The sequence below is a fragment of the Amblyomma maculatum genome, chromosome 4 (genome assembly GCF_055883805.1).
Source record: "Amblyomma maculatum isolate TAMU_Amacu chromosome 4, ASM5588380v1, whole genome shotgun sequence".
Lineage (NCBI taxonomy): Eukaryota > Metazoa > Arthropoda > Arachnida > Ixodida > Ixodidae > Amblyomma > Amblyomma maculatum.
Genome location: NC_139347.1, coordinates 63109414 through 63136084, shown reverse-complemented (window position 1 = coordinate 63136084; position 26671 = coordinate 63109414). Strand labels below are relative to the sequence as shown.

Below are 26671 nucleotides of genomic sequence, written 5' to 3'. Positions count from 1 at the left end.
TGTAGCGGGTTAGATGATCCACTGCCACGATAATCCAGCGGTTGCCAGCTGAAGTTGTAGGAAGGGGACCGTATAGATCTATGCTGACACGATCAAACGGACGGGCAGGACAGGGCAACGGCTGCAACGAAGCAGAGGACTTGAGAGGAGTTTTTCGGCGTTGGCAAGACTGGCAGGAGCGGACAAAATGGCGGACAAAGCGGTACATTCCACGCCAGAAGAAGCGTAGACGCAAGCGCGTGTAGGTTTTCAACACTCCGCCGTGGGCGCACTGGGGATCAGTATGGAAAGCAGCACAAATTTCGGCGCGGAGATGACGGGGGATGACTAAAAGCCACTTCCTTCCGTCGTGAAGATAATTGCGGCGATAGAGCAGCCCGTCACGAATTGAAAAATGGTGAGCTTGGCGGGCAAGCGCCCGAGACAGACGACCTGGAGAGTGACTTGAAAGAAAGTCCAGAAGTGTAGATATTCACGGGTCGCGCCGCTGTTCCGTGCCCATGTCAATAGTGGCAAGCGAAGACAAATCGTAGGCGCAGATCTCATCAGGCAACGAAGAGGGAGGCAGCGGTGAGCGCGAAAGAGCGTCCGCGTCAGTATGCTTGAGGCCTGAGCGATATATGACACGAATGTCATACTCTTGGAGGCGAAGAGCCCAGCGAGCAAGGCGGCCGGACGGGTCCTTGAGGGACGCCAGCCAGCACAGAGCGTGATGATCAGTGACCACATAAAATGGTCGGCCATAGACATACGGACGGAATTTGCCGATGGCCCAAATAATGGCCAAGCATTCTCTTTCCGTAACAGAATAATTGGACTCTGCCTTGGTCAAGGTGCGGCTTGCGTACGCCACCACATAGTCTCGGATACCAGGTTTGCGTTGGGTGAGAACGGCGCCTATCCCAATACCGCTAGCGTCAGTGTGAATCTCAGTTGGCGCATTCGGGTCGAAGTGGCGGAGGATGGGAGGCGAAACCAAAAGACGGCGTAAAGTGTTGAAGGCGTCATCACAAGCAGGTGTCCATGCGGAGAGGTCGGAGCTACCGGAGAGGAGCTGGATGAGAGGAGCAATAATAGAGGCGAAATTTAAGATGAAGCGGCGAAAGTAGGAGCATAGGCCAATGAAACTTCGTAGCTGCTTCAGTGATTTTGGGCGTGGGAATTCGGCAACTGCACGAAGTTTGCTGGGATCGGGAAGAATGCCATCCTTAGAAACGACATGACCTAGAATTGTTAGTCGGCGAGCAGCAAAGCGGCACTTCTTCAGATTCAGTTGGAGGCCGGCGGTAGCGAGACAAGTGAGAACGTCCTTCAGTCGGAGCAGGTGGGATTGAAAATCGGTAGAAAAGACTACGATATCATCGAGATAGCAAAGACAGGTTCGCCACTTGAATCCACGAAGCACAGTGTCCATGAGGCGTTCAAATGTGGCCGGGGCGTTGCAAAGCCCAAAGGGCATGACGTTGAATTCATATAATCCATCTGGTGTGATGAAGGCAGTTTTAGAGCGGTCAGCGTCAGCCATTGGCACCTGCCAGTAGCCAGATCGTAAATCCAACGAGGAGAAAAACTCGGCGCCCTGCAAGCAGTCTAGTGCGTCATCGATGCGTGGCAGAGGATAGACGTCCTTGCGCGTGATCTTGTTGAGCCGGCGGTAGTCGACACAAAACCGGAAGGAGCCGTCTTTCTTAGGTACCAACACAACTGGAGACGCCCAGGGACTGTGGGATGGCCGAATGACACCCCGACGGAGCATGTCGTCCACATGATCAGCAATTACTTGGCGCTCCGAAGCCGACACGCGATAGGGGCGCTGGCGCAAAGGTGCAGTTTTACCGGTGTCGATGGTGTGCTCTACGACAGACGTGCGGCCCAAGTCAGTTTGAGGAAAGTCGAATGAAGAAGCGAAGTTCTGCAAGAGGGCGACAAGTTGATCACGTTGCGCAAGTGGAAGATCAGCATCAATAGCATGTTGGAAAACGTCGGAGGGCGTCGAAGCGGTCGCAACATCGCAAGAGCACAGACTAGCGTCGAAGGAGGGGGTTGAGTCAGCAAGAGTGGTGATATGACTGGGATCAAGCTCTTCAAGACGTCCAATGCATTCGCCACGGAGCAGGACTGCTGGGCAAGAAAATAGGTTCGAGGCGTAAAGTGCACTCTTGCCGTCTTGAATTTCGAGAACAGCGAACGGAAAAAGGAGGCAGGGATGACGGGAGGTGGCTTCGGAAGGTGTAAAAATCGCAGTCAAAGGAGTTACCCACTCACAAGACAGTGGTACGAGGGCAGCAGAGAACGGAGGAATGTCGGTGTCATGGGCGACGAGAAGTTTTGCAGTGCGGGGAGGGGTATCACAAAAGGGGGCATCACAGAGGGGGGCGAAGGCAATTTGTGCACGAGCACAGTCAATAACGGCTTGATGAGTCGATAGAAAATCGTATCCGAGGATGATATCATGCGAGCAGTTCGGCAGAACAATAAACTCGATGGGGTACAAGACGTCTTGAATGAGCACACGGGCTGTGCAAGATGCGGAGGGGTGAATGTGCTGTGATGAGGCGGTGCGGAGCGAAAAGTCGGAAATCGGAGTGGTCACTTTGCGAATTCGACGGCAGAGCGCTTCACTGATGACGGAGACGGCTGCACCGGTATCGACGAGAGCGAGAACTGTGGCGCCTTCTACAGAAACTTTGATAACATTAGCGGGACGGCATGGAGGACTTGAGGAATTCGAAACAAGCGCAGTTCTTGCCCCCGGAACTGCGACTGTTAGTTTCCCTCAACGGTGCTGGTAGAACGTCGCAGCATTGGAGAAAGCGATCGGCGCCGAGGAGAATGTGATCGACGAGTGGTATAGGTTTGGCGATCTTGTGGGACAAATTGAGAACCGGGCGGAATCATTTGCGAGCGTGAGTCGGTATCGTACGGGTAAAATCGAATGTCAGGCTGTGAAGGTTGGAGGCGCTGGCGACAAAGGCGCGCAACATGGCCCGGCCGACCGCAGGCATAGCAAATCGGAAGGTTGTCCGTAGTACGCCAAGGTTTCATAGGATGTGGGCGGAATCTTGAGGGTGGGGCTTGAAACGAAGGCTCAGCATGCGGCGGTGAACGGTAGGCAGGGACCTGCACATAGGAGCCAGACGTGGGCGAAGGTGGTGGCCTAGCCGTTACTTGGGCATACGTGAGAGGTGCCGTCACAGGCGGCACCACGGGGTTGGACGGCAAGGCATCAGCGACGTGTTCTTGCACGACACGGCGTATAGCAGGGGCCAAAGATGGAGCCAGTTCAGGAACGAGGCGGCCCGAGTCTTGAAAATGGGGAAGGAGTGAGATTTGACGTGCGACCTCTTCACGAATAAAATCTTTGATCTTTTGATTCAGCGGGCTCCCTTCAGGAATTGGCGAACCACCCAGGGCTAATGCGGATACGCCTTCGTCGCACACACTGGAGCGGCGCCTAGAAGCGCGCCGCTTGCGGAGCTCGTCGTAGCTCTGGCAAAGCTTCACGAGTTCACTAACGCTGGTGGGATCTTTCGCTACCAGCATCTGGAAGGCGTCCTCAGAAATGCCCTCGAGGATGTAGCGGATTTTGTTTGCTTCCGGCATGGCCGGGTCGACTCGTTTGCAGAGATCAACGACGTCTTCTATGTAGCTGGTAAAGGTCTCATCAGCGCGCTGAACACGATCGTGTAAACGTTGTTCGGCACGAAGCTTACGCACTGCCGGGCGGCCGAACACTTCCGCGAAATTCTTTTTAAATGTCGACCAAGATGACAGGTCAGCCTCATGGTTGCGAAACCAGAGGTTCGCCACGTCCGTCAGATAGAATATGACGTTACTGAGCTTGTATGAGTCATCCCACTTGTTGTAGGTGCTTACTCTTTCATAGGATGACAGCCAGTCGTCGACATCTTGATCGGCCGTGCCGCTGAACAGGCAAGGGTCACGCTGGCGCACGACGCCAGCACACATGATCGTGGGTGGAACGGCCGGCAGCGTCGAAGTGTCTTGCATGGCGGTCGTAGAGGGTAGTGTACGGCTTCGCAGTTCCAGTTTGGGTGGGATCGTTTCCGGCACCTCCGCCAATTGTAATAGGGCGTTTATTGAAGCTCAGATGGAGAGCTGTGAGGACAGGACCTTGCAACGGCGAGCCCAGCGTACTTCGTCTTCGTCGCACAACGCACAGGTGCATGTCGATGGCGATGACTATCACAGTACAATACATACATACAACAAATTACAAAAAATAATGGTCTTTATAAATGCAGCCAGCTGTTCACAAGAAACACTGTAGCTTTTTTATGGGGAAGGTAGTGGGCGCCAAAGAAACTGCCCCTGTAAAGGTGCCTAATTTGCCCCTATGTAATATCGGGGACAAAAGTGTGTGGACTACACAAATTGCAATCAAAGCACATAACTTTCACATCGACCAGGAAACTCGGACCATACTTGTCGATGTGAAAGTTGAACGTTAGTTCTTTCATGTTTGCAAGAGAAATAAGGTCACAATTCGTTTACATCGCGATTCTAGTCGAAAATCTCCAGACATACTGTCCAGAGACTTTCGCCCCCGCAGTATAAGCCACCATTTGGGTAAGAGATTAGTAAAAGAAGTGTATAAAAGACATTAGTGCTGCTGGACAGCCATAGCTATAAAAATGGTATTGACATTGGAGTACTGCCTTAAGGCGGGGCCTAGGGCATTACAAAAGCAAGAGTTAGTGTCCGCTGGTCCTCATTTGAACGAACAAAAACAGGGGGGGGGGGGGGAAGAAATCTACCTCAACTACATGTTTTGAGTGACACCAAGCCGCAGTTAGCATTAAAGATATCACACAGTTTTGTGGAAGATTTGGGAGTGCTTTGCTGCTTTCTTACAGGATTGGACAAAAGAGCTCACCATCTTCAGAAAGGCATGTTATATAGAAATGAAAATAGTGAATTTACTGCATCTGGCCACAACAACTTGCACACGGAGAGTTCTCCAGGCCGCGGGGCCGTTTCATTAACTTCGGGACTCCGCCCACATTTCTCATCCCCAATGACAACGAACTCACACATGACTGGCTAACAAACATTTTGGCATGTCTTTCCACTTTCATAAGGTTCTTCACCCTCTCACTAATACAAGCAATGCAAAAGGGACAACAAATTCGTTTCACAACAAACGGAATTTAGAGAATGGACCTCGAAATGATTGGCTCACTAGGTCACATGCCAAACTCTCTCCCCTAGGAAGTAAAAAAAGAAAAAAAAATAGAATCCATCAAAACGGTGTCCCACGTGTGCAACCATTGCCCAAAGCTTGCACCCTTGGCGGCTCCTTTTAGAGGGCAATTATTGCAATTATTGGCGTCTGAGTCAGCACCATTGCGGACCACATCAGAAGAGCCAACCCACATCCTCCCGCTCCGCATCATACCGTCACTGTTACACACTTGCCCTTTTTCAACGCCGCCATCTCCACCATTGTTGACATCCAAGGTTGGAATCCTCAACGAGACCCCACTCAGCGCGCCTGCACTGAATAATTGTCACTTTTATGGGCTCCCCAACAAGGAAGAGGGCCTTACACCCTTCAACCTGACAGTGTTTTTTCTTTGAACGATAAGCAGTTCTTCCAAAAGAGGTGCTCGTTTCAAAGCTGTGCTGCCTCCGGGTGATGGGTCCAGTCAGCGTACTAGAGACCCCTTAGTACGCTTAGTACTAAGGACCCCTTAGTTGTATACCGTTTGTAAAGCTCCTTAAATAAGCAACGAGCAACGAGAACAAACTGCCTGTCCCTGCATGATGCCTATGTAAACTAATACTAGAAGCTCTCCAAACCATTCAGCTTCGAAGACTTTTTGACTTTCCAGAGTGTACCATGAAGGAAGTCCCCTGTAAACATGCCTCAAGTCTGTGCCTCAAGTTCAGAGAAAAAAATTAAGTCAATTTCGTTTTCTGGCTTCCATGCTGCAAAATCTTCTGCGGGATCCTGTGCGCACTATTTCACATCGTAGCTCTATATATTTACCTGGGCAGGTTCTGGCTGATACGGCTGAGGGTACAGGATGCATCGATTGTCCGTCATACTGGACCAGGGAAGAACAACAAAAATGTGGTCAGCATTTAAGTCTGCTTATTCGTGCTGTAAACGCAAACACATTTTTAGTCCACTCCGCATTGTACTGGGTCGTTGATAACGATTTCTGACAAGCATCATTTCAATGCATTCTAGACGACAGGAAGGACCATGGTCGTAGTGCCACTGTTGCCTGACGATACCATCATTGCTACTGACAGCGTCGCATATTTGGATATCCACTCTTAGACAGCCTGCACCAACAAGCTTCTCTGTGGTCTGTGGATAGTGTGCCCGTCTTGCAATACAATGGTACTGGATTCGATTCCCACCCTATTGAAGCTAAATAAATTTTCTTGTCAGCTCAATTACTTTCCTTTGATTACACATATCTCCCCGAGAAATTTGGCATCAATTCAAATATTTTTACCTTTCTGTTTGCTACCTGTTCCTGATTTCTCGTGCCCATCCTTCAACATGCGAGACTACACCAGGCTTCATTGCTAATGGACCATGTATAATGCGCATTTAGATGCGAGACCACGCGTGCGAGCTTCACGGACACGTGATCACACGTACGCTCCTAGACAAGGCAACAATACACGTGCCTTGCACGAACAAGCCTCAACCATTTGATGGTTTTTGCCAAACTGGAACAGAGCTGTTCAAAATTTTGCGCCTTACTGGGCACGTGCTGAAGAGGAGATGCTGCCCATTGTAGGAGTTGGAAGCCTTAGCAAAGTTGCTTCCGATAACACACAGAAAAAACAAATTTCGATCTTTAATGAGTTGCGTGGTTTTATGGGCACCCGCTTGCATGCTTTCTGTTTCTCTGCCCGATCCCAGTGGAAGCGCGCGAAAGTTGATTTCTATCCTCAATGGCCCTCTCTTGCAGGAGCCTGTGAATGCTGATTTTCAATCCTCGTTAGCACTCTTCTCAATTCGTTTATTACAGACGCTGGCAGTGTATTACTGCTCTCCAGGTTTAACAAGTTTGTGCGTGTTGAGGTTTAGGGAGTTTGCAAGTGCTGATTTCTATCTTATCATTATGAAGGACCACAGCGATATTATATTGCTCTGAGGGTCTACACAGTTTCATTCAAGCAGTTCAGATGCCTCGTAATGAAACATTATAGCGGCTAACATCTCCCTTTTCGACCCTGGCAGCAATGGCTCCACAATTTGACTCCATACACAGAGTCTGAACGGGTTGGTATCTGGCCTTCAAAGAAAAAATATCTCATCTTCAGACAATGAACTGCAGCCCCAAAGTTTAAGCTCCGACCGCAATCTTTTAAAAAGTACAAAATAGTTTTACCCTTCTAAGTAATGCTGCAACCAGAATAATGGCCCTAATTCTTTATTTTCTTTCCTGTCTTCCTGTCTGAAATCGTTTTATTTTTTTCAATATCAGCAGTAAAAAAATGAGACGTCTAATCTTTTTTTTTTTTTTTTTTTTTTTTTTTAGCACTAAATAACTCTGACTTTCGGTCCATCCTTGGGGTGGCGAGAGCTGTGCTTCATCTCCTGTGGCAGCATCCCCCTTGGCAGCACCCCTTTGCCAGCATACAAGGCCCTAATAGCCCTTGCCCTCCTTGGTAATAACATTTTTGGGCAGCAGGTAAAAGAACGAAGTTCAGACGAGCGGACTGGATCACGGATGACCCGCACGCATCAGCACGGTTGCCGTACCACGTGACATGAACATCACTACTTTGAGCGACCCTGAGCAGACAGCACGGACTTTCACGGGCCCAGATCGTGGATTGGATGAAAATGACGAGCACATTATTCAGTCCGCCACGACATATCCGGATTGTTTTGCTCTATTTTGCTTTATTGTTCCTCAGTCTCTTAACGTAAACTCGCTTGCCAGGCCAGCTAACTGGAATGATGTGGGAGGTTATTCTGGCACGTTGTTCGTCATATCTGCAGCACAAGTTTAGCATTGTGCGTTCTCCTTTTCGCGTGTTTCATTCACTTGTTCACTCCATACCTGCTGCACTGCGTCGTTATTGAGTATGTTTGAGCATGTGAGCGTGCATAAGTGAAGGCTTTGCTGCGTTTTTTCAGCTAATATGAGTGAAGTTAGAAAGAAAGTGCTCAGTAATAAAGCGATCTCCACGTTTTTACTGCTCATTGAAAGCTGTCAGCCTATATAAAACAGTGAATCGGCTGTGCTAAGAAATAAGTTTGGTTTGGTTTACAGGGTTTAACGCCCCAAAGCCACTCACAAGCTACGAGAGATGCCGTAGTGGAGGGCCCCGCAAATTTCAACCACCCGGGGTTCTTTAACGTGCATTGACATCGCACAGCACACGGGAGCCTGGCTTTTCGCCTCCACCGAAAAGCGGCCATCATGGCCGGGATTTGATCCCGCATCCTTGGCCACCGTAGTTGAGCGCCCTACCGCGGAGGGTCCAAAAAGATTCTGCGGGTCCCAATATTGTTTCTAATTGCTTTGTTGAACATAACGACTTTTTAGCAACAAAAGCTTGCCCATTGTCTCAAACACTTCAATGACAACAGTCAGTGCAGCACAACGTTTTCGCTCAGCATCCATGTTGAAACTCCCAATAGAAGAGTTTTCGGAGCCATGCAAACAGCACAAACATGCTGGAGGAGAGATAATGTGCGGATTCTCTACTGCCTTCATATGAATGCTTGAAGTCCTGAACTACCCGCACATGCGCGGCCACGTGGCACGAGAATTGTGCTGATGCACGCACCATCCGCGATCTGGTCCGCTTCTCTGAACCCACCTCAAGGAACAGTGGTGTCCCTAAATGCGAAGAGGTACCTCCTGCCCAGCTGCTACAGCAAAGGTTCGTTAGAACTGCTAGGGACTAAAATAAATGTTTAAATTATTCGAAAAAAGCAACTGTAAAAAGCACCCCCCTCCCACAGAAAGCGGACCACTTGCATCAGGTAATTTTTTGGTAAAAGACTGGGCAATGGTTGTCTGCTTTTGAAATGAGACGTGAAAGACAAAAGACTAATTCTTACATCTCAGTGAGCATTTTACTGCATGCACACTGTTAAGGCCATCGAAGAAAAGCGACATCAAAATGATAAAGGCAACTCTGCTGCATGTGATTTAGGTCAGAGATGGGTTATTTAAATGACCAGCTGGAGCGCTAGTCCTACTGTACATCGTGTCTTTTCAGCAGCCTGTTCAAATTGAGTTGCGCAACACGATCTGTAGCATCCAATTTGGAGAGTGCTTGACGCCTCAGACGTGCATGGCCATTGGCCAAGACTGTGCAGACAGTATGAAGTATCCAATTTACAGATTTAACGGAAGTTGAATTACCGAGCTTTTTACACCACCACCAAGTGAGCAAGATCTAGATTAACTTCGACCTCAAGGGGTTCTTTTTTTTCCAATAAGCTTCTGAAAAGCCTCTCCTAAGCACATTGTGTGTTCTGCATGGCTTAACTTAATTTCACCTACAGAGCAACAATTTTTTCTATCAACAGCATCAGAATCTTCCCCAGGAGCCACGCGAAAGACTGCCAGCACTTTCACAAAGCATCGGAAGCAAATAACGACTCCTTACTCCGCAATGCATACAGCTCCCTTGGACTTCACAAGCTCCAGCCAATTCTTTGGTACCGCCTCCCGGTACTGCTCCTGGTAAATCTCTGGGACGACAGTGTTCCAAAAGCCATTGTTCTTCTGCCCCACCAGCTGGAAACCAAGGAAGCAGACAATAACGTACACAAAAATGATCACAAGTGGGAACGGCTCCAAGCTTTGTGACCAGCACTAAACGAGAGCTGCACTGGAAGTGAAAAGTTTATATACAAGGTAATTCTGCTGAAGCAGCAGCGCAGAGGATGAAGAGGGGAAGGAGCACATGAGCACAGAAAATGAAGAGGAGAAGAAGCACATGAGCGCAGAGGATGAAGAGGGGAAGAAGCACATGAGCACAGAGGACGAAGAGGGGAAGAAGCACATGAGCGCAGAGGATGAAGAGGGGAAAGAGCACATGAGCACATGAGGCAACCAGGTGTTGTTTGGGTGCACAATAGAGACGCCCAAGAAGCACCAAGTAGGCAACCAGAAGAAAAAAAGATTTTCAAAGGGCCCGTCCAACTGAACACTGCACAAAAAGACGCCATAGGCAGTTTTGCGGAGCAGGAGGGAAATTCACCTCAGGAAGAACGGTGTCTGAAGAGACCTTGTGCACAAAAGTGGCAACAGTTATACCGGTGTACCATCTTGTTAATCATCTTGTTCAGGACCAAGTAACTGGATGAGTATGAGGAAGAGGTTTTCACCCTGCAGTGGGTATAATCCTGCTGCTGCTGCTCTTTACGATGAACATCTTGTTCGAGTCTTTTTAGGTGAACACACATTGGATATCTCATTTATTCTCGTTTATTAGTAAAATCTCGTTCATTCAACCCTCATCACTCCGAATATTCAGACAATTGAAACTAGGGTTGGTTTGTTTGTGGGGTTTAACGTCCCAAAGCAACTCAGGCTATGAGAGACGCCGTAGTGGAGGACTCCGGAAATTTCGACCACCTGGGGTTCTTTAACGTGCACTGACATCGCACAGCACACGGGCGCCTTGCTTTTCGCCTCCATCGAAAAGTGGCCGCCGAGGCTGGGATTCGATCCCGCGAGCATGGTCCTAGTTGACAGCCAGTTCAATGGCACCGGACGCTCATTTCAGACATGGCCAGACTCACACAGATTAATTTGGATCGTGCCAAGGTACAACCCATGCAGTGAGCAATAACCGGAATAGACTGGCCTGAACCTGAATTTCATGAAACAATGATGCCTGCGCACAGCTATGGCAGGCATGGTGAGTTCAGAAATTCCCCCATTTCCAAAATAAAGCCCAGTCGTATAGTTTTGATTTCACTTTCTTTAACTTCAAGCCATTGCATGGCTGCGATTGGGCACGTGCGTTGGGTAGTCACACCGTTTCAGATGCTTCTTGGCACTTCGCTGCTTTTGGAAAGGAGGAAGGTGGGGTTGGAGGGCGATGTCATCACACTGTTCTAACCCATATAGATGTACAGTAAAATCTTGATACGATTTCGCTTCATAAGTTGTCGGCATAATACGATTCTTTTGTAGTTCTTGGCCAATACCTTATACTATACAGGCAGTGCATTTTCATACGGCTAATACAATCGCATTTTCACGTGGCTTCAGATAATACAATCACGGAGCGTTCCTTATGAAGCACAGGTGGTTAACCTCTTAAGGGCTCTAATACAAAAAGACTTCTGTTCCAAAATTGTCAAATTCTTTTATGACGCGAAATGCTTGGATAACGTTTAAAATAGTAATATAATTTTAAAATATACAGCAGCTATTAACATTTTATTTATCATTCCTTGTTGCCTACAGTAACACACCATACGTGGCTCCGTTTAGGTGCAATATAAAAAGAAGTAAATAAATATCAGAGAAAGTGTAGAAAAAGGATTTGCCTTGAATAGTCGTGCACACTTGTCGATTTCCACATAGTTCACATCAAACTAGCTTACACTGCCATCTGTGTGATAGCGCTCAAAGCATGGCTCCATTGCAGGAGCTGGCCAACATCTCCTTCCGCTCCAGACTCACTGTCGTATAAATATCATCACTATCTTCTTCGTCTAAAGAATAAAACAAAAAGACTGCATCCTTATAATTTGTACTGTCATCATCTGATGGATAATGTTCTCCCACACTGGAATGCCGCACGGATGATGCCACGTTTGTTTCAAAGCATGGGAAAGTGTAAAAAACACAGGACGCACCTTGTGCCATCTCGTGGGCTCTAATACAAAAAGACTTCTGTTCCAAAATTGTCAAATTCTTTTATGACGCGAAATGCTTGGATAACGTTTAAAATAGTAATATAATTTTAAAATATACAGCAGCTATTAACATTTTATTTATCATTCCTTGTTGCCTACAGTAACACACCATACGTGGCTCCGTTTAGGTGCAATATAAAAAGAAGTAAATAAATATCAGAGAAAGTGTAGAAAAAGGATTTGCCTTGAATAGTCGTGCACACTTGTCGATTTCCACATAGTTCACATCAAACTAGCTTACACTGCCATCTGTGTGATAGCGCTCAAAGCATGGCTCCATTGCAGGAGCTGGCCAACATCTCCTTCCGCTCCAGACTCACTGTCGTATAAATATCATCACTATCTTCTTCGTCTAAAGAATAAAACAAAAAGACTGCATCCTTATAATTTGTACTGTCATCATCTGATGGATAATGTTCTCCCACACTGGAATGCCGCACGGATGATGCCACGTTTGTTTCAAAGCATGGGAAAGTGTAAAAAACACAGGACGCACCTTGTGCCATCTCGTGCGTAAAATACAATTTAGTAAATATGCAAGACAGAACACATGCTGCCATCTATGTTTTAAATAGGAAACCACCATTTGACGAGTTGGGCTCATCAAAAGCCGCTTAGATCGTCGCCAAACACCCATGACGAGCTGAGCTCGTCATAAGCCCTTAAAAGGGTTAAAAAGAAGTTGGAAAGGCACCAACTGTACTCCACTCTTTAGAGGGAAAGTCCCCGCCATATACATTAAGATTCTCGGTCATCACCGCACTGTACCCAGACACTGCAAGCAGCCTTGGAAGAACAGTTCCCTTCATTAAACATCCCATCTGCGTCACCAATGAGGATAAACTTAAGCCAAGTTTCCTTGCCAAGTTTCACGAGCGTAAGCCATTGGTCGCAGCCGCAGTCGCTGCTTCCACTTTGATCTTGGCTCGCTTCCACACTTGGTAAGCTTCTTGCAGCCTGGTCTCTCTTCCTTTATGCCAAGCTGCCTCTTTGTCATGCTGAATGATGGATCTGCCCGACACTACGCTCACAGACCTCACCCGCACCTGCCCAGATGGTGTATGTGCATGGCGTATATACCTTGCATACCTAGGTTAAATGAACAAATTAAATGAGTAAATGAAGCTCAAGAGAGTGTTGCAATTGGAACTTGATGAAGACGAAGATGTTTGCTGCACATCACGAATGTTCAAGTTTAAATGTTCCGAGCCAGATGACCTTGAGGCTTTTGCATGGAAGAAGCGGAGCTTCTCTAAACATCTGTATGCAGAAGCACGGGAAAGGCAGTCACGGAGACCTAATTAGTGCTGAGTGGATTTATGGGTGCACGACATCGCCAATGCATGGGCTGCGCGCTGCCGCAAACTGCTCCCTGGCTGAACGCTGCGACTGGCGATCACGCAGTTGATATGCGACGAGTTGTGTGTCGCCGCAATCTGCTCATGGTGCGTGGCGTGAGGTGCTCACGATTTGAGACATCTAGCAGCATGAACAGCGTGGCTAGAAATCCCATCAACGCCAACCGCGAGCTTAAGCTGCTTGCACTCACAGCGCAACGGCAATCACGAAATCCCTGATATGTGAGCCACGCACCGCTGCAAACTGCTCGCTCAGCCCGAGTGGTTGTCGCGGACTCAACGATACAGCGGCCTTGCAGCACCAGAAGCTGCTACCCGTGTGTTGCGAAACTGGTGATCACGAAGTCAATGATGTACTGGCAGAATGTAATGCTTGCTTATGGGCACTAAGAAACAAAAAGTCCAGTGCAAAATTTGAAGTTGTTTTAAAAAGGGGTAGCAAAATAAGGTTCCGCGCTATGTATGTTTCATACGCAGCCTTTTGGGAGCCTGTTTTGGATATTATTTTTAGATAATATTGTGACATATATGCCCTGCATTGCCTATTTCAAATTTTAGTTTCTTTTTGCCCTTACCATCAGCTATAAAAGTGATTGAAAACAGCTAGCCTCCTCTGCAGTGCACAGGTTGCATCCTTGGGCCATAAATTAGCTAGGGATTGGTTAGACCCACTGCATGGCAAAAGCCTCTCCCATGTCCATTTAGGCCTATCCTGGGCCTGATTGTTACAAATATAATGAGCTACGTGGTTTAAATGCTAACCTCCTTAATTCTATTCACGAAGTCTTCGACCTGCTCAGAGGTTGACACCTTCGTCTCGGGCAGCTGGCTTTGGGAACCTGCAAAAATAAAAAAATGAAAATAAAAGTGGGAAAAAAAGTTGCCACACAACTATTGTCCCCTGTACTGCTGGAGCAGCCAGCATTAAAGTTCAAAACCAACAATGTTCCGAGAGCTTCAAGCGGTGCACTAGCACTTCAGCTTTGGCTTCGGTGTCTGGTCACACATACTCGCTGAGTCGTACAGTCGTAATCTATGACAATATCCAAAAGGGCACCTGACTTAGCAGACGTACAGCCTCACTGTAATTAAGCCGTAAGAATGCGCCTGCATGGCCTGCGAGTACTGTGCCCGACTCAGCATCCAAGGGTCACGGCGTGTTCAAACAGCATCTCAAAAATTTGGAAGACACTTAAGCTCCACCGTTCAGGGTATGCCTCAATAGCAAACACTCACGAACAATGTTTTTTTTTTTTTCACTTTATTTTTATTTTTTTCTCTGATAGCCTGAACGGCATTGACATCACCGGTAAGCTTAGATGCCGCTTCTTGAAATTTGATGAGTCCCAGAGCGCGTTCTATTTGCATTCGATGCAACACTGGGAGACTCCACCATTAAGGGTATGCCACAATATGCATTTCACAATGTTTTTCACTGCTTTATGTTTTAAATTCCGTCTTTTTTTTATATTCCTATACACTGATACTTAGCATAAGCAAGCGTTGGCTTTCCGTTCTGAGCATTTTCACAACTTTGTACGCTCCTTTTTTAAGTTTCACTTTTTTCAATTAGTATTTAAATTAATGAATCAATTATGCAAGCTAAATTTTCTTAATTAGCATCACAAAGCACTGGCTTCTCATTTTGAGCATGTTACACCTTTCATTCCCCATTATCCAATTTTTCATTTTTAATTATTTCACTTAATTGAACTATTACACATTTATGCAGTCCCCGATTATTTTTGACATGCGGTGCCGACAACTACGAAGCTGACGGCTTTTCGGCCGAACCAGCTGTATAAGCTATCGCTTAGAAGTGCTGCCTAAGTTGGCAGCTCCTGTCCATTCGGGCATGCCTGCCGCCCCATTATACCGTAGCAAAAGCCACCTACACAGACATGAGTGCGTTGTACAGGGCGCTGCTGCTGCACGAGCTTAGAGGCTTCAAAGAACATACAGCAGCTAAAACCGGCCGAGTGGCAGCTCTAGTGCTAGTGCAGTAATAGGACCGTTGGAGATATTGGAGATTTACTACACTAGTTGTAGCTTGTGTAAGTTAAAAAAAAAAAAAGATTGCCTTAATAAGGGTAACAGAGCAAGCTCACCCTGGTGCAGGCCAAGGAAATGGATGGCCTTGCGTGCAGCCTCTTCCTCGGCTTCCTCCCGCGACTCCTTCTCGTCGGGGTAGGAGTAGAAGGATTGCACATCCACCTTCAAAGTGGCTAGCCACACTAGGGGACCCTTCTTCGAGCTGCGGCTGGTGATTGCACTGAACGACACCGAGAAGCCCCGCTCGCGGGCATAGTCCTCCACCAGTTGGCGGCACGTCTTTGGCGCTGGTTCAAACAGGAAGAAAAGAAGCCCCCTTTGCAGCAGCACAAACAACACTGGCACACTCCTCGAGCACAGAGCATGCAAGGGATTATGACTTGTTACTCAACGTTGGCAGACGAAACTTTTCAAAAAGCAGTGCCTCGTGAAAACTAAGGAGCACGCACTATAGTTTAAAAAAAAAACAAAAACGAACACTTATTTGGCCGCTCCAACATAAGAACTGAGGTGATACAGTTGAAACTCGTTATAATGTAGCCAAGAATCTCTCGTGATCTTTTTTTTTTTACAGCCATTGATTTGCTAGCGTCATTTGACCTTGAATGCAACTGTACGGTGTTAAAAGGAGAACAAACGCCACCCCAGAGACCAAGTCGAATCCAACAAGTGCACAGTATGCTGCAGACCTATTGAGGGAGCCTTCGACACACATATAGAGTAAATCGAGCAAGGCCGAACATGGAAACACCAAACAATGCCATTTGCATTAACATGTCCTTTATGTTCACGGGCCAGATTACCTTCGGTGCATAGATGATGGGCTTTTTATTTTAGATGAGAGACACTACAGTAGACTCCCGTTAAGGCGAACTCGCTTAAGATGAACCCTCGGTTAGGATGAACAGTGGAGGTCGTTTGTTTGGTTCCCCATAGAGTCAATGCAAAAACAATCCGCTTTAAGATGAACACTTTGCAATTGCTAATCGGTTAAGATGAATTTTCACGGCCGGCCGCACCCCACCTGCGCAGCTTACTCGACCGTCCGAGCAGTGCTTCAGCGGAAAGAAAAAAAAAAAAGCTTTTCAGTGTCATGACCATCCGTGCCGCCGACGCACGCAGACCCAAGCACGTCGGCGTCGGAAATGCTATTCTACGAAGGCGGAAGAGTGCCGCTGCTCATCCTCTCCCACCGTTCCCCCGCTCACTCCTTTTGTCCCCGCAGTAGGAGTAGGTTCGTGTTTCGCGTCGTGCCGGCTGTCTTGGTATGACCTCGGGCAAGGACGAAACAGAGCGCAGGGAGGAAGAGAGAGAGAGAAAAAAAAGAGCATGCGCGGCCCGGCCAGCAGAACTAGCGAAACGAGGGAAAAAAAACGGTGAGAGGAAAAAGCAGCCAATGACGTTTCCCAATGGTGATCACGTGATAGTGTCGTCATGCCAGTGCTACCGAGCTCAGCGCCTTTGCTGACCGCCAACGACGCCTACTACGCAGTGCACAGATCCATTGTTCATGGGAGGTGTGCGCGTCGTGTCCCGCAATTTTCTACCAGGCTGTATGCTGTCACCTCGTGGTGTGCGCTGTTTGTTTTTGTACGCGCCGTGTTCGCCGTGTTGCTACTATGGCTAGTCGGCCAACAACTCGAAAAAAGCCGCTTGAGCTTCGTGAGAAGGCCAAAGTTTAGACCGAAGTTCGCGCCGGCCCGCTTTCAAAGACTAAAATAGCGTCAAGTTCGGCATCGCGAAAAGTACCGTGAGCAGTATCGTGAAGGACGAAGTGCGGATTACCAGTGCTTTGGAAGATGGTGAGTTTGCGCCAAAGCGGAAGAGGATGCGCGCAGCTATGCACAAAGACCTTGAAGACGTTCTGCTTGCCTTGGTGAAGAGAGCGCGCAGTGCGAATTTGCCAGTGAATGCCTGCCTAGACACTTTAGTGCAGTTTTTTTAACAGTGTGAGGGCACTGAAGGGTATCTTCAAAAGTTAAGCGAGATGTCTGCTTTTGTAGCAGGCCGTCGATTTTCACGACAGACAGAAAAAAAAATAACAGACTGGGTAACAGTCAACAATGCCTGATGCCTTACTACTGCAAAGTGTAGTAGACAATCATTAGTCCAATAAATGCTTGTATTGCAGTTTATTTTCCAGAAAGGCCATTTTATTCATTTGTTCTCATATACGAGGTATTTGGACACACTCTGCATGCTCAAACATCATTTTTGGAAGCACTCCTGATTAGACGAACTTCTGATAAGACGAACAATTTTCATGGTCCCTTGGAGTTCGTCTTAAAGGGAGTCTACTGTATTCAAAATATTTTGTCCCGATTTCTAGGTGCTGAAACAGACACAGGCCGCTGTGGGGTAAGGCATGTGGTGATAATTTTGATAATAGTAACTATTTCAATGGGCTTCCCTCCATGCCGCATGAGCACACTGTAAAGACTCTGCAATTTTGTAATGTCACCTGGCACTCACCCCACCGTCTTTTTTACGCCCTCACACTACCGATAGTTCACTTGCCTTCCCATTGGCTGACCACAGCCAATGTTTTGTTTGATGCTTCCAAGCCGACACATGGAGCGCACAATGGAAGCCATCTTTGGTGTGGAAGGGAAGCCGATTTGTACCCAAATTAATCTTTTCTTTACATATCAGCATGAGGTACGTACTACAAGAAGCAAGGCTAAAGCTACGTTAGACTCTGCCAATAGGCTGGCTCCATGTATAGGTCCACCTCACAATTTAAGATTGCCAGTTTTGGAGAAACAATGCCGACTTACAAACAGCGATACACGGCTCATTCAAAAAGAAAATTGCATAAGTAAGTAAGTGAAACCAAGCAAGAACGGCCCTGAAAGTTTTTTTCCTCACAAAAGATGGCATTGTAAATGATTTCCGTTTATGCAGGTACCGACAATCGATGAACACTTCGTTTAACCCCTTCTCAGACGAGGACTTGGCACCAGTGAGCTTAAGCAACACAGCCAGTTTAAGGATGGTCAAAGGAGGACAAGCACAGTGCAGTGGCATGCCTTATCTTTTCCGAAACTTTGTCCCTTGCACTCTCAGTGTTGGTAATTACTAGTTGAACTTTACACATTACTTGGAGCCCACGTGCTCACCGGGTGGACTGGCTGGCGGTGTGGGCAACCTGGCTGGCCGCGGAGGTGGAGGCACGGCAACTGGCCGCAACGAGCTGTCAGCAGTACGAGGCATGCGCAAGGGAGCTCTTAACGGAGGCTCTGCCGTGCCATTGCTGGTTGGCAGGCTGTTGGCAGCAGCAGCAGCAGCAGCAGTGGAGGGCGCACCATTAGTCGGCCGCTGCAATCTGGGAGGGACTTCGTGCCTAGAACCAGGCTTTGTATTGGGCTGCCTCTGCAAACATACAAATTTACACGGTTCAGTTTGCAAGCCAACAGGTTCACAGAGGCACAAGCTCCTGGGTTCAAGCCCTGAAATGTGACATGTTTTTCAGGACCATAACCTCTTACTATTTCTGTTTGCACATTTCGTGTCCACCAGTCTGTACGATACACGATGTGATCAAATTGCAGCAGCATTTTAATCTCAGTGCTGCTATTGTAGCCACGTGACCATCTGCCGTATAACACAACTAGGGCAGTCATATGACGTCATCATGTAAAAAGGGTCGCTGCCATGAGTAGGTATGTTGCAATGTCATAATGTATATCACGACTAAGGTAGCCATGCTGTGACGTCATCACATAAAAGGTTGTCACCATGGTTAGCTGCATTGTGACGTCATCACGTAACCAGATTATGTATATCACATCACATGGCTAGGTGGCCACATTGTGACGTCAGACGCGCACGAGGCCACCAGACCGGCATTTACCCCCATGCTGTCGTTCCGTTATATATATATGGCAGCCGGACAGATTTGGCCATTTAGAGCTACCATTTCTGTCAAAACTGTGGTCAATTCATTTGGCACAGAGGGCTCGGAGTGATGGCAGACGATTTAGTAAGGTATGGAGCACAGAATTATTAGTCGAGTTAAGATCCAGTGTGTGTGAGGGATTCGTGCCGACGGCCTTTCGTTTGATCCTCGAAACTGTAATGAGTGATCGTAGAGGAACGCCGCTTCGTCATGTTGAAGAAAGTGAAGCAACACGTGCAACGAGCATCTTGTCACATGAATGGTGATGGACACAGAGGCGGCACCTTCTGATGCTGGTCCGAGTAGAATGACGATATACTGCAGCAGCTGAGCCACCTCAGATGATCCTAAGCAATGCATGCTTCATGAGAACACTTCGCTAATTGATCAAGAAGCCAAGCGTGCCCGCCGAGAAGCCGAAGATGAGGAGCAGCGTGCTGCTCAACTTGAAACAGACTGCAAAAGCAGCCATGGATGGGGAATGGTGCGTTGAATAAAGTGTGATTGGGTGATGAAACGAATGCTGTGTCAGTGTCAAAACAGTTTGGGTAGCCTTGAAAACATCAGTGGTGAAATGAGGGCCATAAGTTGTGAAGTTTATGGGGTTTAACGTCCCAAAGTAAATCAGGTCAAGAGAGATGCCGAATTTAGTGACATCATTTAATAAGGTGTGTGTAATGTGCGAGCTGATTGAAAAGACCGAGTTAACGCTCTTCATTCGAACACTGAATCGGTGGCGAGCTCTCATTTTTCGTTACAGTAACCCTTTAATAACAAACACACATATGTTACCCCCAAGTGACCAAGAGTTTCCCAAACAAAACCCACAGCTTACTGCACAAGCTTGTTGGCAGCAAAGGTAGATGTTTACTTTTCTCTGCTTGATAAGTGTCATGCCATATTCCTTCTACAGCACTGCAGCTGCAAACGTTGGTAACCATTTTCTTTTTAATATCTGATGCAGAAAGATACTATATTTATACAACTAAGTACTTGTTTCTTAAATTTGAAAATCTGAGTTGAGAAAGAGTCAACTTACAAAAAATTAGTTGTGGTTTAGCTCTGGTTAGCAAGGGCTTCACCGATCTCGATTGTATTCCCAACAAGCATGATCCTCACCGAACTGAATCAATAAATCTAAAAACTGTAACTGATCATCCACTGGTTCTTCAACAGTAAACTCCAGCCCAGATGCACACTCAGTAAAAGCTTCAATAATATTCCTCATTCATTGATTGAATCCCTCACGATCAAGATGAAGAAGATTTGCCCGGCTATTCAAAGGGAAAAAGCTGCAGTGAAAAAAAAAAAAAAGGTAACACTGCATCACTGTAGCTGCTGCATGCACCTTTAAATGTGCCTTAATTTTATTGCCTGTTCTTATAGACGCTGGACCTCTTGCTATTGGCTTTGATCAGTAAACAACCGCCTTTAATTGCTTCAATTCTTGTTGCTCCGAGTGTGATCACTTGATTTTATTGTTCAAATCATATTTTATCACGTGTGAATGATTTTGCCAACACATACATGCTTTCATTTTTTTTAGTTAACCCTAGTTGAATTGCGAAAGCAACAGCGAAAGCTTCTTTTGCCTGCTATATTATTCCCCTATCATGCCCTATCAGTGTAAGGTGCTACATTATTGGGGTCACTTAAGCTCATCCTTTAAGGGTATGACGCGAGAGCGTAAGCTACCAGCCCACATATAAAGTCACGCTTCAACCAAGCCATATGAGCGTGCTTGCATGTTGTAGGGGTAACGAGAATGCAAACGGTTTTGACAGGCTGATTCTGATATCACCCTCCCTTATGAAGGGAGCGACCAGAGTTGGCAGCTCCTGCCAATGGCATAGAGTTAACGTGAATTCAAAAGTCGTGACAGGCTGATTTTTTTATTGCGAAAGCAATACTACAACAGCCAAAGCGAGACCTCGGATGGCTGCTGCTACACCGTGAAGAGGCGTAGCTACGGTCTCCTCATAAAAAATTCAGCCTGCCATGACATTTGAATTCACGTTACCCTTATGCCACGGGCAGGAGCTGCCAACTCAAGTAGCTCCTTTCACATGAGAGGGTGATATCAGAATCAGCCGACATGCAAGCACGTCCATACGGCTTGGTTGAAGCGTGACTTTATATGTGAGCTGGTAGCTTACACTCTCGTGTCAAACCCTTAACTCTTTCCCTACCGTGGGCAAAATGGCCGTTTACTGTAGGTTTCAGTAGATTTTTTTTCTTGCAAAAACTATCATGTCAAAAATTTTATACAATACATGAAAAGAAAGCTAAATAGATTCGCTTTTTAGGCACACAACTTTAAATATGAAGCTGTGGGTTGTAAGACACAATATTGTTACGTGCTTTGTACGCACGGGGGGTTTATTTACAGGGATCGGTACAAACAGGACTGCGGCGAAGCGTACAAACGTTCCTCTGCCCTTGCTCTTTTTTCTTCTTCACCGATCTACCCGACCGCTCTTCTTCATCTTCCGTCGACGTTCTACGAAGGCGCGTTACATTTCCCTCCTCGCAGACGAAGCCCGTCGGGCGAGTTATAGAGAACCTCTGGTATGAAATCGCTTGAGGCGGGCTACATGCACCACCTGCGTCTGCCGTGACCGTCGACCATTCGCCGTTATGCGTGCTATGACGTAATTCAGGTCATTGATGTGTTCTAACACAACAAACGGTCCGGTGTAGTGTGACAACAGTTTTTTACAAAGACCACGCTTACGGAGAGGTGTCCACAACCACACATAGTCACCAGGAGCATAGGAAACTTGTTGGTGTCGGGCGTCGTAGCGAGTCTTAGAACGTTCTTGTGAAGATAAAATTCGAACTCTGGCCAGCTGGCGGGCTTCTTCAGCTCTGCAGAGTGTCGTAGCAAGAGAAGGTTCGTCATGAATGAAAAATGGCAGTATGGTGTCGAGGGCACAGCGAGGCGTGCGAGCATAGAGAAGGTAGAAGGGACTGTAGCCTGTTGTCTCATGTTGCGCTGTGTTATATGCATGCGTAATGAACGGTAGAACGCCATCCCAGTCCTTATGGTCTGCAGCGACGTACATAGCCAACATGGTGGTAAGCGTCCTATTAGTTCGTTCTACCACACCGTTCGTTTGGGGATGATATGGCGTGGAGTGGCGAAAACTGCAGGCGCTGAGGCGAAGCAGTTCTTCGACAATGTCCGCTGTGAATTGGCGTCCACGGTCACTAATGATGACTGCAGGAGGGCCGTGCCGAAGAATGACGAGTCGAAGTAAGAAATTTGATACTTCAGACGCAGTAGCGGATGGTATCGCGGCTGTCTCACAGTAGCAGGTTAAATAATCAACGCACACAAGAATCCATCGGTTTCCTTTAGAGGATCGTGGAAAAGGTCCAAGAAGGTCAATGCCAACTTGCTCAAACGGGGCTGTTGGAGGTGTGACTGGCTGCAGTTTTCCATGTGGGCTTGAAGTCGACAGCTTAAAGCGCTGACATTGCACACAGCTGGCTACATATCGCTTGATCGTTGAACGCATCTTCGGCCAGTAAAATCGCTGCTGTGTGCGGTGGAGTGTTCGGGCCACTCCCAGGTGACCAGACGTGGCGTCATCATGCGTCATTTCTAAAACTGTGATACGTAGGCTTTCCGGAACGACAAGAAGCATACGTGCTCCCCCAGAGGCGAAATTTTTCTTGTAAAGCACCCCTTCGCGAATGCTAAATGTGTTCTTCACAGGATCGTTGGCGGAATCAAACAGTGAAGTTAATGTTTTGTCTTTGCGTTGCTCGGTTCGGAAAACTCGGAGATCGGGGAAGGTTTGTGAAATTGGAGCCAAATATTCATCGAAATTGTCTGAGTCATTATCAGTCGTTTGAAGCGGCAAGCGCGAAAGACAGTCAGCATCTGAGTGTTTATGGCCGCTTTTATGCACCACAGTAAAATTAAACTCTTGTAGGCGTAAAGCCCATCGAGCGAGCCGCCCACAGGGGTCACGAAGACTCACGAGCCAGCAAAGGGAATGGTGGTCGGTCACAATCGTGAAAGCATTCCCGTACAGATAGGAACGAAAGCGCTGTACAGCGAAAACAACAGCTAGACATTCTTGCTCCGTAACCGTGTAATTTCTTTCACATTTACTCAACGAGCGGCTGGCATACGCTATCACGTGCTGATCGCGTCCATGGCGTTGTATGAGTACAGCGCCGATACCGATACCACTTGCGTCAGTGTGTACTTCAATAGGAGCTGATGGGCAGAAGTGGCGGAGGATTGGGCCCGAGGTCAAAAGAAACTTCAGATGACGGAAAGCTGAGTCACATTCGCTGGTCCAATTGAATGGTGTATCTTTATGCAGTAGCCTCGTAAGTGGGTAAGCGATGTCTGCAAACCTTGGTATAAAGCGTCGAAAGTACGAGCATAGCCCCAAAAAGCTCTGCAGCTCTTTTACTGATTTGGGCACGGTAAAACTTTTGACGGCTTCAATTTTCTTGGGATCTGGTCGAACACCTTCTTTGTCAACTAAGTGACCGAGGACAATTGTTTCACGATCGCCAAAATGACATTTCTTTGCATTCAGTACAAGACCAGCTCGTTCCATGCAATTAAGTACGATATCCAGACGGCTGTTGTGCTCACTAAATGTTTTGCCAAAAATTACTACGTCGTCCAAATAACATAAACAAATTTGCCACTTTAGTCCACGTAGAATTGTATCCATGAACCGCTCGAATGTGGCAGGTGCATTACATAATCCAAAAGGCATAACGTTAAATTCGTAAAGTCCGTCTGGTGTTACGAATGCCGTTTTTTCTTTATCTGCAATGTGCATGGGGATTTGCCAGTACCCGGATCTCAAGTCAATAGAAGAAAAGTATGAAGCTGAGTGCAGACAGTCAATTGCGTCATCTATACGTGGAAGCGGGTAGACATCTTTCTTCGTGACTGAATTTAAACGGCGGTAGTCAACACAAAACCTCCATGTGCCATCTTTCTTTTTAACAAGGATAACTGGAGCTGCCCAAGGACTACAGGACTCTCGAATAATGCCGCGCTTTAGCATGTCTTGAACTTGCTCATCTATTACCTTACGTTCAGTTGCTGAGACTCGATAGGGCTTCTGACGTATTGGAGGGGCGGACCCAGTGTTGATCGTGTGATGAATACGACTGGTAGGCAGTGGCATTGAGTCATCCTTGGCAAAGTCGAACACTGTCACGTGTTTCAGTAGTAGTTCCACTAGAATATGACGCTCAGTTGTAGAAAGAGACTTAATAATCATAGCCGTAACTTGTCCATGCCTGGTCGCACCTGCTGCTCAGTGACAGAGCTGTTTAACGCCGCGACGGAACCGGATATGCCTTCCTCGAAACGGGCGAGTTTTAGGCCCCGAGGCAACACAGTTGGCTCTTCGGAGTGGTTCACTGTCCATAGCTCAGTGCGGCCTTTAGTCACGGGAATGACGCAACGAGGCACAAGGATACTCTTCTTAGAGCAGGCGAATCTCGTAGGTTCTACTATAGCCTCAAAAGATTCGCATTGGTTCCGAATAGAGAAAACCCGCACGAATGCTGCAGATAACGCTGGCACAATTGTGTCTTCTTCCACAGCAAATACTCCAAATTCAGGTGTCGAGTCATCCACAAGAACCGAAAGTAGTGAAGGATTCAAAGCAATCTCTCCCGTACCACAGTCTAAAGTTGCACCACACTCTTGCAGAAAATCAATCCCAAGAATCACATCATGCGTAGACCGAGGCAGTACTGCAAATTCTACTCTAAACTTGAGGCCGCCAATAACAACATCCGAAGCACACACACCAAGAGGAACTAGAGGTTCACCACCGACACCACGGAATAACACTGCACGGTCACCACTGAACATTACTTTTCTACCTAAACGGTTCTTAAAACTCAAACTCATAACAGATACTGTAGCACCAGTGTCCACAAGAGCCACTGTTTTCACACCATCAACCAACATTTCCAATTTGTTCTTTAACATAAACACGGGCAGAGGTATGGACGTCATCGACTCGCCGGCGGCCTCACCTCCATCGGCCGCGCCCCCTAGTTTCCCGGAGGCGGAGGGGTAGAACGACGTCGAGGGGAAGGTGACCTTCGCGGGCGCTGGGGTGGCGGCGTCACACTACGATCAGATGCAGGAGATGAATTCCGCAAATATGTCGAATGGTGTGAGTCCCCAGTAGGCATAGTCGGGGATCGCTGTTGCTCGGTGTGCAGCCGTCCGTGAATGTTCGCGTGGGGTCGGTAATCTTGGACAGTTGGAAAACGACGGCGGCAGTATCTAGCGATATGCCCCGCAATGCCACACCTGTAGCACACAGGTTGAGGGCGTCAGCGATCAGCATAAGAGTCCTCACTAACGAAGTCGCGACGTTGGTTGTAGCGAGGCTCTCGCTGCTGACAAACCACATTTTCAGAGTAGGCGGGCCTCTTTTCCATCGGCTGGTGGTCACAACGTTGAGTACAGCTGCGTTGATCGTCCATATGCGAAGCGCCGCTAGGTTGAACCCACGGAGTGGACAGGGCGGCAACATTTGCCTGCGGTGGTGCACAACTCTGCCGCACATATTCTTCACTACAGATGGCGTCCCTAGATCTTGACAATTCCTCGCGTACAATCTCTCGTATCATATCGGCCATGGAAACTGAAGGACAGGCTTCAACACTGGCTACAGAGGTGACATTGGCCAGTCTTCCGAATTTAGGTGTAATTCGTCGCAGCTTCAGAGCCTCAAATGTTCTGCAATGCTTTATAACATCAGCGGTGGTGCTCAGGTTCTCTTTGCTAATAAGAAAATTATAAACGTCTTCCGCTATTCCTTTCAAGAGGTGCCCGACTTTGTCTTCTTCAAGCATAGTGGGGTTGACGAGTCTGCATAGCTTTAAGATGGCTTCGATATATGCAGTACAAGTTTCTCCGGGTACTTGCGCCCGGTGAAACAAAGTTTGTTCAGCGCGTTTCTTCTTTGCAGGTTCATCTCCAAACTTTTTCTTGATTTCGCTTGTAAAGATAGCCCATGTACTTAATGAATCCTCGTGATTATCGAACCAATCAAAGGCAGTGGCGGCAAGAAAGAACACCACATTAGCCAGCTTAGTAGCGGCGGTCCAGTGGTTGTATTTACTCACTCTTTCGTAGTGCTTCAGCCACTCATCAACGTCCTCCTCAGGTTTTCCGGAAAACGTACGCGGCTCTCGATAATGGGGCCAGTTGTTCGCCGTGGATGGTCCTGGCTGCTCGGTACTGCCGTCTTCAGCCATGTCTGATGGTATTGGTGGTAGGCCAGCAAGTCTACGGCTTCTTCGGTAGATGAAACGCTCCGTGGTCGCTACCCAAGCACCTCTCACCAAGATGTTACGTGCTTTGTATGCACGGGGGGTTTATTTACAGGGATCGGTACAAACAGGACTGCGGCGAAGCGTACAAACGTTCCTCTGCCCTTGCTCTTTTTTCTTCTTCACCGA

At 47.5% G+C, this 26671-nt stretch overlaps 1 protein-coding gene across 4 annotated transcripts in view; it reads right to left on the bottom strand.

Annotated features, from left to right (window-relative positions):
• Positions 1–26671, bottom strand: part of LOC146191246 (uncharacterized) — a 35629-nt gene that overhangs the window by 2558 nt on the left and 6400 nt on the right. For 3 of the 4 annotated variants that reach the window (XM_084601730.1, XM_084601728.1, XM_084601729.1), the window contains exons 6-9: positions 18420–18672; positions 15357–15587; positions 14011–14087; positions 9622–9752 (exon numbers count right to left, since the gene is read on the bottom strand). In XM_084601730.1, coding sequence (XP_084457856.1) covers positions 9622–9752; positions 14011–14087; positions 15357–15587; positions 18420–18672 — 692 coding nt within the window. Of the gene's footprint in view, positions 1–6013; positions 6072–9621; positions 9753–14010; positions 14088–15356; positions 15588–18419; positions 18673–26671 lie in introns of all 4 variants that reach the window. The other variant, XM_084601731.1, reaches the window with a different exon arrangement.